The sequence below is a fragment of the Dissoconium aciculare genome, assembly GCF_010015565.1.
Source record: "Dissoconium aciculare CBS 342.82 unplaced genomic scaffold K489scaffold_6, whole genome shotgun sequence".
In the NCBI taxonomy this organism is placed as follows: domain Eukaryota; kingdom Fungi; phylum Ascomycota; class Dothideomycetes; order Mycosphaerellales; family Dissoconiaceae; genus Dissoconium; species Dissoconium aciculare.
Genome location: NW_022984956.1, coordinates 890,955 through 906,212, shown reverse-complemented (window position 1 = coordinate 906,212; position 15,258 = coordinate 890,955). Strand labels below are relative to the sequence as shown.

Sequence of the window (15,258 nt, the reverse complement as noted above, 5' to 3'; positions counted from 1 at the left end):
TCGAATGGCTTCATTTACGTGTAATATGATGAACGATTTCTCTTTGTTCACCCAACCGCCTCCCACCGACATGGCCATCTATGCTTGATTGCCCATCCGTGCGCGGTCGGTGATTTGCACGGAAACCCCTTCCTTGACAGTCACGCGAGCTGGCGAGTGCACGCACGTGAAATTTACCGAGTGTCCGTAACGTGCCCACCTGCATGTCCACGAGTGACGTCGTGAGGATCTGTATCTATCTGCAACATCGGCAATCTTTTCGAGGAACTTCTGAAAACGCCAATCCTCCTCTGTAGCATGACTCACCTGCGCGTATGATCTTTTGACCAGTACAGCGGGGCGGCGCAGTGTACACTCCGACTGGGCCTCTTTTGCCCTCAGCGGCTGTGACGAGGAAACCAAAAAAACGGGTGGAGCCTGCGCTAGCGACATGCGCCGGAGGTGTACGTAGGGACTGCGTCATCTCTCACGAATTCCGGGGGACATCACAACACAAGGGTGGCTGTCGGCGGTTGAAGAAACGACGAATCAGACAGGGATCTTTGGAAAATCGCGTTGGGTTTTTGTTCTGTTTTGTTTTTGAATACGTGAGAACGTGAACGACGAAGACGCTGCTGTCGCCGCTCTTGTGTGATACTCTCCTGTCCCGTCAGATCGTCCCTCGGCACGAGCGTTCAATTGTCGAAACCGGGTCGAATGTGTGAAAAGGTTCGTCCATCAACGCGCTCGTCCCGGACAGTCGGCTTGATGTGGTCTCGGGAGGAGTCTGTCTGTGAACGATTCGCCCACGACTCAGGAATTGTGCGCTTGTTGTCCGCCCCGCGCCGAGCATACAAATTTCGCGTCAAGTCGATGCGATCGCGCCGACTCCGAGAACCACTAGACAAGGCCTCCACGCGGGCAGAGGGGTGCTGCAGATGTTCCGCAGCTAAGCCCTGTTCTTGGATGGTGATCCAATCTTTGTAGGTCATGGTCGCTCCGGGCGAGAAGGGTAGTCCGATTGTCGATTGAGGAGCTGAGGAGCTGAGGCTTTCTGGATGTGGTGATATCCATCCTTTGCCAGCGAAGATTGTAGAATTTTCATAGCGAAAGCTCGTGGACAGGTTGGCAGACAATTCGCTGCGAATTGCGGCTCCGCTTGACTCGAATCGCGGCGGCCGTGCTGTTGAGTGGGAAGCAGGAGAGTGGGTGTGGTGACTACCTGATCGAGAAAGCTCGGAGATCGAGAGAGGATGCAATTCTGCTCGTGCAGGACGATCACGAGTATGCGCGTTCAAATGTTGGATTTCATCGTACAAAGGCATGTGTCTTGACGCAAGCGAGGTCGGTGGAGTTGACCTCTCCGAAGGTAGGTGGCTAGAATCTGCATGATGTTTTGCGAATGATGCTTCTGACGCGATGACGGGATGCAGCTGAGGATGTGCAGATGACCTTCTGGAGGAAAGTGTATTCGAGCCACGGGAGATTACTGTGGAACTTGCCCCTTTCCCAGCAACCCTCTGGGTTTCCATATAGGTTTGGAATAGAGCAGCTGGGCCGGGAGACTGCTTGCGCTCGTCGTACTTGTTCACCGTTTGTCGCACTCCAGGGTTATCGTCTGCAAAGTGACGGAAGGAGGATGTTGTCTTGGATGACAAACTCCTGGCATCTTGACCGTGCTCGCTTTCGGTAGGAGGTGGTCCCGCCATTCTCCCTCCTTGTCCTCGCAACGTTCCGGTTGAGCGAGTCGTCAAAGAACTGGCCTTTGAGTCCACTCTGCTGCCGCTTGCCGCTTCGCTGGACTTGCTGGCATGCGAGCTCTTTGCAATAGGAAGAGCCGATGCTGCACGACTGCCCGAATGGAAAGAAAGCTTCCCAGACAATTCCCCTGACAGCATGGGCTCCGCATCTAATGTGTCTGGCTTTGAAGATGCACCTGGCTTGTCATAGACCAGCTCCGAAACATGATCACCACCTGAATCCGCAAGAACACCCACAGGACGACTCGTCATTTGTGGATGTATCACCGCAGATGGTGCCTCATTCTTGGGCACATCTCTACCTCCACTCGTAGTTGTTCGAGATGATGATGGTCTTGGCCATGGAACTTTCGATACGGTTTCCCGACCATTTTTATCTCGTATCTTGACCAGACGGGTTTTGCGCTGCTCCGGCTGGGAGGTGACTGATTCTGCTCTTGGTCTTGCATCTCCGGCTGCGGCGGCATTTCGAGTGTTGATTGGTGCATTTCCCTCAGATGCGGAGCGTTTCAAAGGTAGATTAGCTCGCCCGACTGTCTCCAATCTGCCGTCCTTGCTCCGTATCTTGATTTCCCGTTGACGGAGGATCAGCGTAGGTGACATTTTGGGACCAGGTGCATCGGTTTGCCCATCATCGCGTCTCGGTAGTGTGCTGTGATGTTGCGATTTGCTGTGACGTGACGAAACCCTTGCCGTTCTGTCTGGCTCCGCTCCTGTATGGGGCAGTTTGACGGAGTTCGGTAACAGCGAATCTGGAGATGGTTGTCGGTTCTGGCAATCATTGACAAGCTTGCGGAAAAGCTCTTTGCTGATCGGCTTTACTGTCGTTTGTGTGTTCAAGGTTATGTGAGCTGAGTTCTGGATTTGGCGAAGTCTTTGAACATTGTCGACCTCGTCGAAGTTGCTGCTGCGACGATCAGTGTGGTCGTAGCGAACTGGAACATAGTCCGAGGCGCCAAGTGCAGTGTATTGGTCGTCGATGAATGAGCCAATATCGCTACCTTCAGAACCTACGAATGGTTGAGGCTTATGGTGGGAGCACTCGGGGATGTGTGACAATGAATCTATTGCACTGAAAGCTGTACTAATTGCCATTGCAGCCCATGAGGATGTCGAAAAAGATTCATGGAGACCGAATTGTCTGAGGGATGAGAGATCAAGCTCATGCGAGCTGTTGGAATAGAGAAAAGCAAGCTCTCACGAGAGAGTTTCACTGGCAGACCTGCCCGACAGCTGTCAATGAAAAAATAGCGTCGGGTGGGGAGAAGGCATCACATGGAGGCTGCTGGTTGTATGACGGGTGCGCACATCTGGAGTGTTCTGTTGCAACGCATTCGATACCTCACAGCTTCGCCTTGTCTTTGAGTTTCTCCTGCTCCCACTGTTTTTTAATCCACCAACTCCGTACATAGCTCCAACTCCCACTCATCACTGCGAGTGGTGGGAAGAGTAACAGTAAGAACGCCCACCACTGTGGACTGTTCGACTTGACTTTCGCCATGACTTGGTCAATTTGCTTGCGCAAATCCTCTTTGTCGCCGTCATTCCACACTACCACACCTGCTTGATCACCTCGCCTTAAGCACCTCTCTGCCTTGTCCCGAACATCCCACTGCGCCGCCACTCTGTTCTTCGCATCTTCCTCTGTGAGATGCTCATCGCGAGCGCGTAATCGTTGCATCTGGATCTTTGGATCTGTGACAGCCACGACAAGGATCGTGCCGCAGAGTGGCTCCCAACCGGATTCAAAGAGCAGGGGCACATCGAGTATGACCGCCCACGAACCCCGGATGTATGCGGAAATCATCTGACGATACATCTCAGACCTTACAGCCGGGTGCACAATCTTGTTCAATGCTTTGCGATCCTCATCTTTGCCCTCTCCAAACACGCGTCGTCCCAGAGCAGGTCGATTGAGGGGCCGTCCTTTGCCATTGTGACCATGCTCGCCGCCGCACTCGGATGCAGATAGCAGGAGATCAGGCGTTGAGGGGCCAAATTTTTCGACAATCTGTTGATACCCGGCAGTGCCTGGTTCTACGACTTCACGCGCGATCTTGTCCGCATCGACAATGGGCAGGCTGTAGGGCGGAGCTTCGAGAATGGAGGAGACGGTGGATTTGCCAGTGGCAATGCTTCCGGTGAGGCCCAGGAGCAACATGGTGCACGCTCTGCTCAAGGGCGGATACTTCACGAAGAATGCGAGAGGGATTGGGCTTTGCGCGATGTTCCAAGGGTGTTGTCAAAATACCAGGTAGGTATGTTCGCGGCCGTACAACCTTGGAATTTCGATGCTGCGAAACCTCGGAAGTTCATGCATGAACGGAAGTCAAAGCTTCGGGGAAGTTTTCACAACCACCTGGAACCCTTTGGGAGTTTATGGCGTACATTTGTATTGATACTGTTGATTGACCAGATGTACTGAGTTCATGTACGGAATCAAATCCTACGATGTCGAGCGATTGACGCTGCGAGGAAGAATTGATTAAACATGGAATGGTGACTGTGCGGATATGATCAAGCTGTTGGTCGCGGTCGCTGTGAACATCATGCAAGATAATAACCTTGAAAGCACCTAGGGTGGGCGCACTTTCGTGGTCAAGCGCCAAAGCGCAAGTCGACACCCACATCTGCAACTTTGATAAAACGCGCCGATGTCTCGCGAATCAAGTCATGACACAACACGGGCGGGAGTCAACTACCAAAAATATTGTCGCAGGTAGCATTCAAGCGTGTGTAAATCGCCTATGAAACTTGACGGCGTATTGCAACTATCGGTTTCAATCATTCTCGGACCAGAGCCAAGTTGGAGGCGATCAGTTGGTCGCCTCCACGCAAGCCTTGTGTTGTCGACCTGTGAAAGCGCATATTCATTCACCTGTGATTGACAGACTGGGACTTCCTTAGACTTCCCCAGACAGGAATTATTAGCTTCTGACAAACCTCACAACAATCGTCAAACAACTCAAATATTCGTATTGATTGCTGATACTCATATCGACGCAACTAGTGAACCACAGTCGACATCCACATACAACATCCCGGACATTTCAATCGTCACATTCCCATCATCTACATATCATCACCATATTCACATGAGCTCAATTCACTCCACCAAGACCGTAAAGTCGCTCCTGCCGTGGTCGCTTCCTTACGCGTTCACGACGCGTCTCGGTCCAGTAACGACATTCATCAGCATCTCGAAATACACTCAGGCCATACATCACGAAAAGTCGAAGTCAAATAATGTCGCCTCGCATGCCTCGATCGATCATCAAGTGACGCGGCATCCTTCGCTGTGATGGAGGAGACCGATCCGTGGGAGTGGTCGGTCGAACATGTCGTTCTTTTCTTCCGTCATTATGCTGCTCGATATTGTCAGGACAAGGGCAATTTTCGACTTCCAAATCTCGACTCTTTCGAGCAGGCTCTTATTGAGAATGAGATTTCAGGTGCAGATCTACTGAACAACGTCAATTTTGATACTCTCAGAAGCCACCTGGGGGTCAAAGCACTGGGCCAGGCGAACTCGGTTTTGTGGTGCATTCAGAAGCTTAACGCTCAGTCTACCAGAGTTCGAGGTAGAGCTCTCAATCAGCAGCGAACAGGCTTGCTAGCGCCGATTGAACCTGGTCAACAATATTTTCTGGAGGCGCGACCTCCTGACACCCCTCTTAGCACGACGCAGGCCTTCCAGACCCCTCATACGCACAATTTGCCTTTGCAAGTCTTCAATCCGCAAGCCACACCTATGCACATCATCACAAGCGAGGCAGAACTGCAGCAACCTGTCCCTGAGCGAGCAAAAGAACCGACCACTCCCGTAAACGGTGCCGGGCTATTGTCTTCGCTCACGGAAGCCCCTAAGCTTCCGCCAATCTCGTCAGAGGGAACCAGAGCTGTAGCTTCGACCGAGGACCATACAACTCCAGATCAAGCCACATCCAAAATTAGAGCAAAAGAAATTCAAATTCAAGACGGACAAGGACGCAAGCGGCGCAAGCTAGATCTATCCCAATCTCAAAATTTCAAATCCTTCAAATCCACCAAGACTTCCCTCAATCGAGCGTTTTATAGCTCACCAGGCATCCCTGTTGATGCCATATTCTATGGATCTACAGAACTTGGCAAGGAGATCCAAGATCTTGAATTGAGAACCGAGGACGGGGATCAAGAACTTGCATTAACGAATTTTTCTTTTCATTCCGAGCCACAACCTATTGGCGACTCACAGTTCGTCGCGTCCAGGTTGCGTTTCTTCTTCCTGCACAGCGAGCAGAATGCTCTTGGATTTCAGAGAGGTGGGCGTGCTGCATGTGCCATTTACCCTTATCAGGGAAATGCTACCAAATATGTCAAAACACAATCCGCGACAGTCATTCAGTTTCTGCACGATAGCGACGAGCCGTTAGCATTCCGAGAGAATGCCGCTTTCCTGCAATCTGCAGAATACTTGGAGAGCGGCGACCAATACCATGATATGCCGCAGGATAAACCCTTGGACGGTCAGCTGGACTATCTGCTTCAGAAGTACATACACCGAACTGGCAGTCCGGATCTGGTCGTGAGTGAACCTATGGCGGATAATTCCCATGAGGATGATTCTTCCGAGCAGAGCGACGATGAAATGGCAGAAGAGGAGCCGGAAGGTGGCTTGACGAAGGAGTATGTGTCCGCTATGGTTGATCAGGCTGTCGTCGACTTCGCCACGGACTGGGTGGAGAAGTGTCTACCACGCCAAGATGAGAAACATGCGAGCAAGACATGGAGGCTGATGAAACAGAGCCGAACGATTCGTCAAGCGCTCATCGAAGGCGCGAACAGAACCATCGAAAAGCTCCGATCACGGATCGCCAGTCTCAAAGAACATTTCCTCCTTGATGTGTGGCATTCAGAAAGAGCCGTCGCGGATGTGTGCGAGTCGCTTCGGCCAACTGTGGATGAGATAGAGTTGCAAAAGTGGAAAATCAATGTTTGGCAGCGCAAGGAAGACCCTGTTCATGTCACTCACCCATCACATCGCACAGGGAAAGTCGGTCATGCGGCCCCGACCGCACGTCAACAAAGACAAATGATAATTCCTACCGAAGACCGTTTCGAAATATTGAGCATCTCCAAAGAGCCGGACGTTGTCGAAGATGACCGCAGTAATACTGTTGCCGAGCAGACTCCCGCTCGACAGGTTTCGAACGATCAGAACGCCGATGATCAGACCGATTTCATCATGTCGGATGACGATGAGGATACTAGTAGCCTCAACGAACAAGTCGCCGGGGACAACGCGAATTCTCCAATTGTGACCAATGGCGACGGCGAGGAGGATGACCTTATCACACCCACTACGCACCAGAGAGTTGACTTATCAGGTTCGGCTGATGATATGGAAGTCGACAAATCTTTGGAGGAAGCTCAGACTTCGGACGGACCAGCAAATGGGATCATCGCGCCGTCACTACCCCCTGACAATGACTCGGACTGCGAGATACTTGATGATGTTTCGCAGTTCTTCGTACAGCAAACACCTGGTGCTCATGGCTCTGCAATCAAAATCAAAGACGAGATCTTGTCAGCAACGAAGAATGTTGATCAAAATCCTGCAAGCATCGCGCGCGGTGGCGCTAAGATCTTGGACCCCAGGACTCGTGACGACTCCTCTGGGTCTCCACCGTTGCTACTCACGCCACGAAGACGGAAGCTACAGGCGCCGCTTTCTGGAGCTCCCGCCCTCTCCCAAAAAGATCGCAATGATCTCTATCAAGGCGACGCTGTGCTAGCAACTGCAGACCAGGTCGAAGCTTGGAACATCGACGAACTCGTAAAGGGTACCGATAGAATGCGAGTTTTGATCAAGCTGCTTTCCAGGCTTACCCCTGAACTGCGGGCGGAACTGGGCGAATATATCAGAAGCTTGCATCCGGGTGCGGACCACTTCTTCACGAGATTGAGCTTGGCTTCACATGACTCCAACACGATTTCGGTCCATGAGGTGCCCATGGTCTTTGCCAGACTCGCGTGGGCTTGGCATAGATGTTCTGTTGATGGTCAGATACCCTCTCTCTCCGAGGCTCGTGGGGCATTCACACCAGAACAGATGAGGACGATACTGCGGGTATTCACTGCTATTGTCGAAAAGACGAGGCTATACAAAGGCTCGAAGCAGGTTGTTCGAAAGGTAGCACAAGAGGTGATTGATATATCCAGCGATTCGGATCAGCTCGTCTCCTCACCACGAAAAGTACGGAAGAGAGAAACGAAGCTCCGCGCTGGTACTGAGATTGCTCAAAAGAAAGCTCAAGACAGAGCTGCCAAACACAAGAACCTGATGCAGCAAGTTCAAGACACGTCACCAATGAATTCACAAGATGCAGACCACTCTACCGACAACACATTGGAAAAATTCATGGTGAACATCGCCAGAGAGGATGATGAGGATCCGATCTTCATTCCGCAAGGTATCGCCCAGCGTATCAAAAAGCATCAAATTGAGGGAGTCCGCTTCATGTGGCGAGAGCTTACAGCTGGAGATGGCAGTGAAGATGATCCGAACCAAGGATGTATGCTCGCTCACACAATGGGTCTGGGCAAAACGATGCAGACAATTTGTGTTCTGGCATGTCTGAACTACGCTGCTCTGTCCGACTCACCGCGCATAAGCAAGCAGATCCCACGCAGCCTCAAAATACGTCGGGAAGAACGCCGTCAGCTACGAGTGCTGATTTTATGCCCACCTTCGCTTCTTCAGAATTGGGAACGTGAGATTCAGCATTGGGGCCCGGAAACATTTCGAAGTGCATGGACTGTTGAAAGTCGGCTTTCGAAGCATGACAATCTTCGGATCATGGAAGACTGGCACATACGAGGCGGAATGCTGCTCGTCGGCTATCAAATGTTCACAAAACTGCTTGGGGTTAGCCTGCGCAAAGACGAGGGCGCCCCAAAACGCGGCGCAGCCAATATCGATGCGTTCGAGAAATTTCTCCTGGAGAGCCCTGATGTCGTTGTTGCCGACGAAGCCCACAAGCTGAAGAACAATAAAGCGCTGATTAGCGTAGCAGCGGCGCGCATGAAGACACCGACTCGAATCGCACTGACTGGTACTCCGATGAGTAATGATGTACCGGAGATTTATGCCCTGGTCTCTTGGGTAGCTCCAGATTACCTTGGGAAATCAGATGAATTCGCAGGCTACTTCACTGGCCCGATCAAAGATGGAACTTATCATGACAGTACCAAGGCTGAAGTTCGAAAGAGCATGGCACGTCTGGAGGTCTTACGACAGAGGATTGAGCCAAAGGTCTCCAGAATGGGTATCCAAGTGCTGAAAGGCAGTATACCGCCAAAGGTGGAGTTCGTTATGACGTTGACTCTTTCCAACGCACAACGCACGGCCTATGTCAAATACATCGACGCAGTTTGGTCGGGAGCAAAGGACAAGGACATCAATCAGGTCACGCTATTCAGCTGGCTTTCCGTCTTGACTTTGCTCACCAATCATCCGCGTATTTTGAAGAACAAATTGTTTGACGTGATTGAACAGGCGAAGTCTGTCAAGGCGAAATTGGCCAAGGAAAATCGTACGGTATGCGACATGCCATCAGAGGCCGACGAAGTCTCCTCGAAAACAAACGACGGATTATTGACGCCTTCCGGCGAAATAATAGCAGCCAGTGAACTGATCAACGATGCAACTGAGGCACGGAGCCTTTGTGCTCTGACGCGACAGACCGTAGAACATATCACTGCCGGAATTGACAATGACCTTGCTCCGGATCTTTCAGCCAAGATGATGTTGTTACTCAAAATCATGGAGCTTTCGAAGCAACACGACGAACAAGTTCTCATATTCTCCCAGAGTCTCCTTACGCTTGATTATGTCTCAGAACTCCTTCGAATTTCGAACTACACTTCAGGACGAATCGACGGTAAGGTTGAGATAGCTCGACGTGATTCCATAATCAAGGATTTCCAGGATGGCGGACTCGATGCTATGGTCATCTCTACTCGTGCCGGAGGGGTCGGACTCAATATACAGCGTGCATCGCGTGTTGTGCTTATGGATGCGGGTTTCAACCCAAGTCATGAAGAACAAGCCATCGGTCGTGCTTATCGCCTCGGCCAGACTAAACCAGTCTTCGTCTATCGCATGGTGATAGGAGGCACTTTCGAGACGAACATGTACGACAAGCAATTATTCAAGACCACTCTGACCTCACGTATCGTGGACAAAAGGAATCCAGTCCGGAACACCAGCCGTCGAGCAAACCAATGGCTCTATGCACCCAAAGACGTCGCCCGAGAAGACTTGTCTGCCGAAATCGGCAAAGACCCGAAAGTCCTTGATGTGATACTTGCTGATGTTACTGAAGGGCCTGGAAGCATGATCTGTACTCTCAAGACCATGGAAACTCTCCAGGAAGAAGCCCAGGACGAACCGTTGACAGAAGCAGAGCGCCTCGAAGCACAAGCAGAATCCGCACGTTTTTTTGCAGGCCAGCAGTATCGTGCAGCTGTACCAGCTGTCCCGTTTGCTTCGACACAAGTTCCTCCTTCATACAATGTGCGAGCGTTCTCGTCAACACAGCCTGCAAACCCAAGGTCGATGGCACCCGCCCACAGCTCCATACACAACCATGTCACTCACAACCGTACATCGAGCTCTCCTGCCTCACGTCATGCAGCAATACCAGCCGCCCGTCCGCAAGTCTCAGATCCGCGTCCTTTCCCATCTAGCCAGCCGCACCCACAACGAATACTTCGCTTAAATCTGGCCAATGTCAATCGAGGAAGCAATCCAGGGCCGACGTACGGTGGACCTCCCTCCTCGACAGCCCCAGCACCAGTGCCGACACACGGCCTGCCGTTGGCGCCGCCTTGATTCGTTACGTTGTTTCTTTCACGAGTCACGCGGCAGTTTCTTCCTCACATGATGAGAAGCTCACTACGCTGGAGCGTCTCTTTCGTTTGCATTTTAACATTTTGGTTCTTCACGACCTGCATGACTACTCGATGTATGTTTGTTTTTGTTTTTTGATACCACTGGTTCTCAAAGTTGGCCGGCCCATCACAGCGCGGAGTTTAGGGCGGCGAGTTTCCACAGAGGTCATTGGAGTTCACAGTACTACATATACGAGTGAGTGGGTTGCTTGCTCGAAGCTGCCATCATTGTGCACGAAAACCGCTATAGTATAGTAAATTCAAAGTTGACACGACCGCGTCTGCTGATCTGACCGTTAGTTCGTCGAGCCGATCCAAAATCCCCGTTCGACACATGAACTTTGAACTCATTGTCACGAGTTCGACTGAATTTTGCCAAAAGAAGTGAATGAGAATTATACATGCAAGAAGCTCATGCGCCAGAGACAATGCCATGGTACTTAAACCAAGAGAAAAAAAAGAGTTGTCTTATGATAATGACATGTAAATCATCTTAACCTTGGCGGTCCGCCGTTCAATTTGCCATTCTCTTTTCCATGAGAATGTGACTCCTCGTCATCATCGCTCATTAGTCCTTCCAGCTCAAATTCCTGGGCATCGTGTGCCTGCCGATCTGACGGCATGACGATGCTGCCGTTGCCGGTTCGAATTGAGCGCTCCTCATCGTCCAGAGGCTTCGAGGCGACATGGTTTGAGGACTGGGAGAGCTTGGAGTAGAGATTTAGAAGCATGAGGACGACTATGAGAGAGCAAGAGGTTAGCGGTTTTACAAACATGGTTTCCCATATGCAAGCAAAATCGGAGAAGGGAGGGAAAGTGTTGTCACTTACACAAAAACAGTAGGAATGCGATGCTGTAGAGGATCAACACGTATGAAACGTGTGTCACGTGGTAATCGTGAAGGAGTTTCATCTGCTCCTCGGTCGCGCCCATGAAAAGGAAGCCACCAGCGTAGAGTAAGAATACGGGCATCCATTGGAAACTGTTGATCTCCGCGTCGACATCGCCGCCCTGTGGGCCGACGAGGGTGTTTTTGTCCTTGAGCACGAAGCTGATCTCGATAATCCGGGTGATTCCAGCGCCCATCAATGTGTAGCCAAAAACGCCGTGGATCATGGTGGAGATCATGAGATCCTGGGCATGTGAACTCATCGCCCAGCCGGTCATAGCGATGACGATTCCCGGAATCAGATTTCGCTTTGGCCGACCCTGGCGGTCGCGGCTCAGCCAGATTCCTACCAAACCGGCACACCACCAAATGATGCCCATGCTCGTGTGCTGGAGATCGCTGCGGACCCAGGGTCCTCCCCAGTGGTGCTCGGTGAAGGTGTTGATGCAGCCCCATACGCTGATGACGATGCTGTCGTAGAACTCCTGGCTCCGTCCGGTACGGGCGAGCCAAGCTTGGCCGTTGAGCAGAAGCAACGTGAGCACGATGCCGTATCCGATGAACGCAGAGCCCATGATAAAGTGCGCAACACACTGGCCTGTGTGATCTGCTTGACAGAAGCCTTGCGACGCAATTCCGCCCAACAGCATCTGTGTCCAAGCAGCGACAGGAATGAGCGCGCCCAAGATAGAGTGTCCACGGACCAACCACATCCTGATCTTTCCCAAGAAACCCTTCTCAATGTGTAATTTCAGGTAGATCCCAACGGCCGCCTGCACAATCAGCATCAACATCAGCCAATTCGCAAAGCTCCTATGCGCATTCGGTCCGTACTTCCTCCCTCCGTGAGCATGACCGAGGAAGTATCCTGCCGTGGCCAACGCAGAGCCCAAGATTTGAGTCGGAACATGCCATCTCGACTTGACCAGTCCGAGCACCATGCCGACCGGAAACACAATGCCCCATGCGAAGCCTTGGATCCAGATGTGAAGCCACATGATGGTGCCCATGGGCTCTAATGTGATGAGTTCGCCATCTGGTAACTCTTCATGGCCGCCTCCATGTGCATATGTTGTGGAGGCGAAGACCACGATGGCGAGAGTGATGGCATTCTTTAGCGAGCATCCTCGAAAGAGTTGTCCTGTTGATACAGCCATGATTGAGTCGTTGCCTTCTGGCCCGGATTGTATCGCTGCTCTTTCGAGGGGCCAGCCGGATGCGACGTTAGTGAAGACAGGGTCCCCAGCGATTGTCGCAACAGGCGAGGTGCAGTCGTGAAGTCGAAAGGTATCCCTCTCATCGGCTTTGCGACGGGCTCGGAAATTGAGGAATTCTGCGATGAGTGGCGAGGACTGTGGAAGGACAGACAGTTGTGGATTTGTCCTCCTGCGATCATCATTCCTACGGTCACCGAGCAGGGCTGATCTCAACATGGCTACCGCAGCGGACTTATCCCCATCATTCTGATTGGCTCGAGCCGGCGGGACCCTGAATATAGAGACGCGTCTTCTTTTGGAGGGCTTACACGCGTGTCGAGTTTCATTGACTGCGATTCTCATGACCGATAAGAACGAAATTGTCGCATTTCAAGAGGATCACGTTTATCGAACTCAAATATTCAACGCGAAGTATAAGTTACTGCGCAATTATGCTACATGTGTATGGCTCATCCATGTAACCTACAGGTTATACCACAGAAGTCATGTTGGATCCAAAGACTATTCCGCAAGCCTCTCAGGCAACAACAGCTTCCGCGACAGAACCGCAGGCCAGGGATGACAATGTTGCGAGCGATACACCGGTCTCGCATGACTCCAACACATCCAATCTGGTGAGTGCTCGTACTGCTGCGCTTCTCAAGAAGAAAGCCATGGTGGAGCAAAAGCTCGCCGAGCTTGAAGCCGAGCTGGCATTGCAAGTCGCAAATGCCAAGCTTCCGTCGGGTCTCGAAATGCCGTCTTCGTGGACGACCGAGCAGAAGACCTCTCACGTTATTGATAGTGCGAATGCGACAGTCAAAGACCACATCGAACTTCTGCACCGCTACAACGCGATCAAGGATATCGGCCTGGGGTTGCTGGGTTTGGTCGCCGAGCAGAGAGGAGTGAGGCAGGCTATCGTTATGGAGGAGTTTGATCTGTCGGCCAAGGATTGAATGTGCCATTCAATCAAATGATTGCCGCTTGTTGCTCATCCGAACCAAAAGAGCGAAACCGCAAGTGCATCGCTTGCAAGCAATTCTTGAAACTCATATCCTGATGCCCAGCGGCACGGTGGAATGATGAATCGCTGTAAGCAAAATAAAATTCGTTAGTGAGGCGCTGAATCACCCTGGCTGCGATGGACAGCATCATGGTGCGATGTCATGAAGCTAACAATCGCTCAGCCCATTAATATCGCCGAAATCTGCCCCGGGGCCGGTCCCTGCGGTTGTGCATTATCGCTCTTCAGGTAACAATTTCCGTACCACTGCGCAGCGTTCCTCATGTACCGATCCCATTGGACCTTGGTGCACTTCGCCGTGGCATTGCGGTGGTTGATTGCCTCACACGCATCGATACAGTCCTCGTGCGAATAAGCCCAGATCGTCGCAAGGTCACCACCATTCCAACCTCCAGTACAATTCCTCGAGAAAATCGATCCGTGCGATGCAGTAAAATTCTGGCCGCCATTGATAGGACAGGCGTCCTGCAACGAAGCCACCAGAGCGGGACGTACAGCAGTATAGTCTATGTAGTACCCTCCTTGTGTGGTGCTTGCAGCGGCGAATGGAATGGTGGCAGTCGCCGTCACAGTCTGGGTCACCGTAGGAACGCTGCTGCTGCATGTGCGCTGCTGCATTGCTTGAGACAATTGAGTACCAACGCCAACCCCGACTGCGACGCCGACGACGATCGCTGTGATGGATGCGACCAAGATGCTGTAGAACAGGGGCGACATTCCGCAAATACGATGTCGTCGGTCTGGCTCAGCAACTTCCTTCTCCGACATGGTGTACGCTGGATGAAGGCCAGGCGAATTGATGCTATTGTGGTAATACGAGACATTCGAGTGCATTGCGCTCTTGTCCAATTCCGGCAATGACGAGGATCGGTCTTCAGGCTGCGGCAAAGAGTAGTCCGGAGTAGATACAGACGCGACCTGAAGTCCGCTTTGTTCTCGGCCCATCTTGAGATAGGATTGACGACTAAAAATTGGACTTCTGATTGGACTGATCTGACTGTGTTCCGACATGAGATGCCGCTTGTTTTTACGCTACCAATCAATTGGAAGACAGGCTGTGAAAAGTTTTGGGCCAGCAAAAGAGGGTGAAGAATACCGAACGTCCATTATGCAGACGGAGGAGGACAATGATGGCTTTATCTCTGTCGTGTGACGGCTGGAGGATCGTGCATGTCCTCTTCCAATATTCCCCGCCTTGTAAGCCATGCTTCGGCAATGCAGATCCCGGTCCTCGTGCATGCTGTCTGTTGAGTGCAGTTTCCAATGTGGACGACAACGGTGTCAGAGTATCCAAGACTGGCGCATTGGAATAATTGAGCTAGAGCTAGTACGAGCATCTTGATTGACTTCTGCGGAATATTTTGCTCTTTTGGGACGTGCTAGGATTATTAAGCTTTCGTCAATGGGAGCGGGGAATTTCAGCCACGCGAAAGGCATGGCGTGAAATGGCTATATTTGGATATCCTCAGAGGC

General features: G+C 51.6%; 7 protein-coding genes across 7 annotated transcripts; 2 read left to right on the top strand and 5 right to left on the bottom strand.

Annotated features, from left to right (window-relative positions):
• Positions 1-78: 78 nt before the first annotated feature.
• Positions 79-568, bottom strand: K489DRAFT_219770 (uncharacterized protein). The gene is made up of 2 exons (XM_033599721.1): positions 307-568; positions 79-235 (listed from the first exon to the last, which is right to left on the bottom strand). The coding sequence occupies exons 1-2, from the start codon at positions 461-463 to the stop codon at positions 174-176; spliced, it is 219 nt and encodes a 72-aa protein (XP_033459936.1). The 5' UTR covers positions 464-568; the 3' UTR covers positions 79-173.
• On the bottom strand, positions 554-2,957 carry K489DRAFT_219826 (uncharacterized protein). The gene has a single exon (XM_033599722.1). It carries the CDS (start codon positions 2,832-2,834, stop codon positions 675-677), a length of 2,160 nt encoding a protein of 719 aa, XP_033459935.1. The 5' UTR covers positions 2,835-2,957; the 3' UTR covers positions 554-674.
• A 124-nt stretch (positions 2,958-3,081) lies between these two features.
• Positions 3,082-3,900, bottom strand: K489DRAFT_357065 (dephospho-CoA kinase; the record flags this gene model as incomplete). Its single annotated transcript, XM_033602551.1, has 1 exon — positions 3,082-3,900. One exon carries the CDS (start codon positions 3,898-3,900, stop codon positions 3,082-3,084), a length of 819 nt encoding a protein of 272 aa, XP_033459934.1.
• A 4,239-nt stretch (positions 3,901-8,139) lies between these two features.
• On the top strand, positions 8,140-10,614 carry K489DRAFT_357064 (uncharacterized protein; the record flags this gene model as incomplete). Its single annotated transcript, XM_033602550.1, has 2 exons — positions 8,140-9,313; positions 9,401-10,614. 2 exons carry the CDS (start codon positions 8,140-8,142, stop codon positions 10,612-10,614), a joined length of 2,388 nt encoding a protein of 795 aa, XP_033459933.1.
• A 547-nt stretch (positions 10,615-11,161) lies between these two features.
• Positions 11,162-12,719, bottom strand: K489DRAFT_319803 (uncharacterized protein; the record flags this gene model as incomplete). The annotated part of the gene is made up of 2 exons (XM_033601409.1): positions 11,162-11,412; positions 11,504-12,719. The coding sequence occupies 2 exons, from the start codon at positions 12,717-12,719 to the stop codon at positions 11,162-11,164; spliced, it is 1,467 nt and encodes a 488-aa protein (XP_033459932.1).
• A 545-nt stretch (positions 12,720-13,264) lies between these two features.
• On the top strand, positions 13,265-13,717 carry K489DRAFT_410002 (uncharacterized protein; the record flags this gene model as incomplete). Its single annotated transcript, XM_033607654.1, has 1 exon — positions 13,265-13,717. The coding sequence occupies one exon, from the start codon at positions 13,265-13,267 to the stop codon at positions 13,715-13,717; it is 453 nt and encodes a 150-aa protein (XP_033459931.1).
• Positions 13,718-13,835: 118 nt separating this feature from the next.
• K489DRAFT_219737 (uncharacterized protein) lies at positions 13,836-15,076 on the bottom strand. Its single transcript, XM_033599720.1, has one exon. The coding sequence runs from the start codon at positions 14,794-14,796 to the stop codon at positions 13,945-13,947; it is 852 nt and encodes a 283-aa protein (XP_033459930.1). The 5' UTR covers positions 14,797-15,076; the 3' UTR covers positions 13,836-13,944.
• Positions 15,077-15,258: the final 182 nt, after the last annotated feature.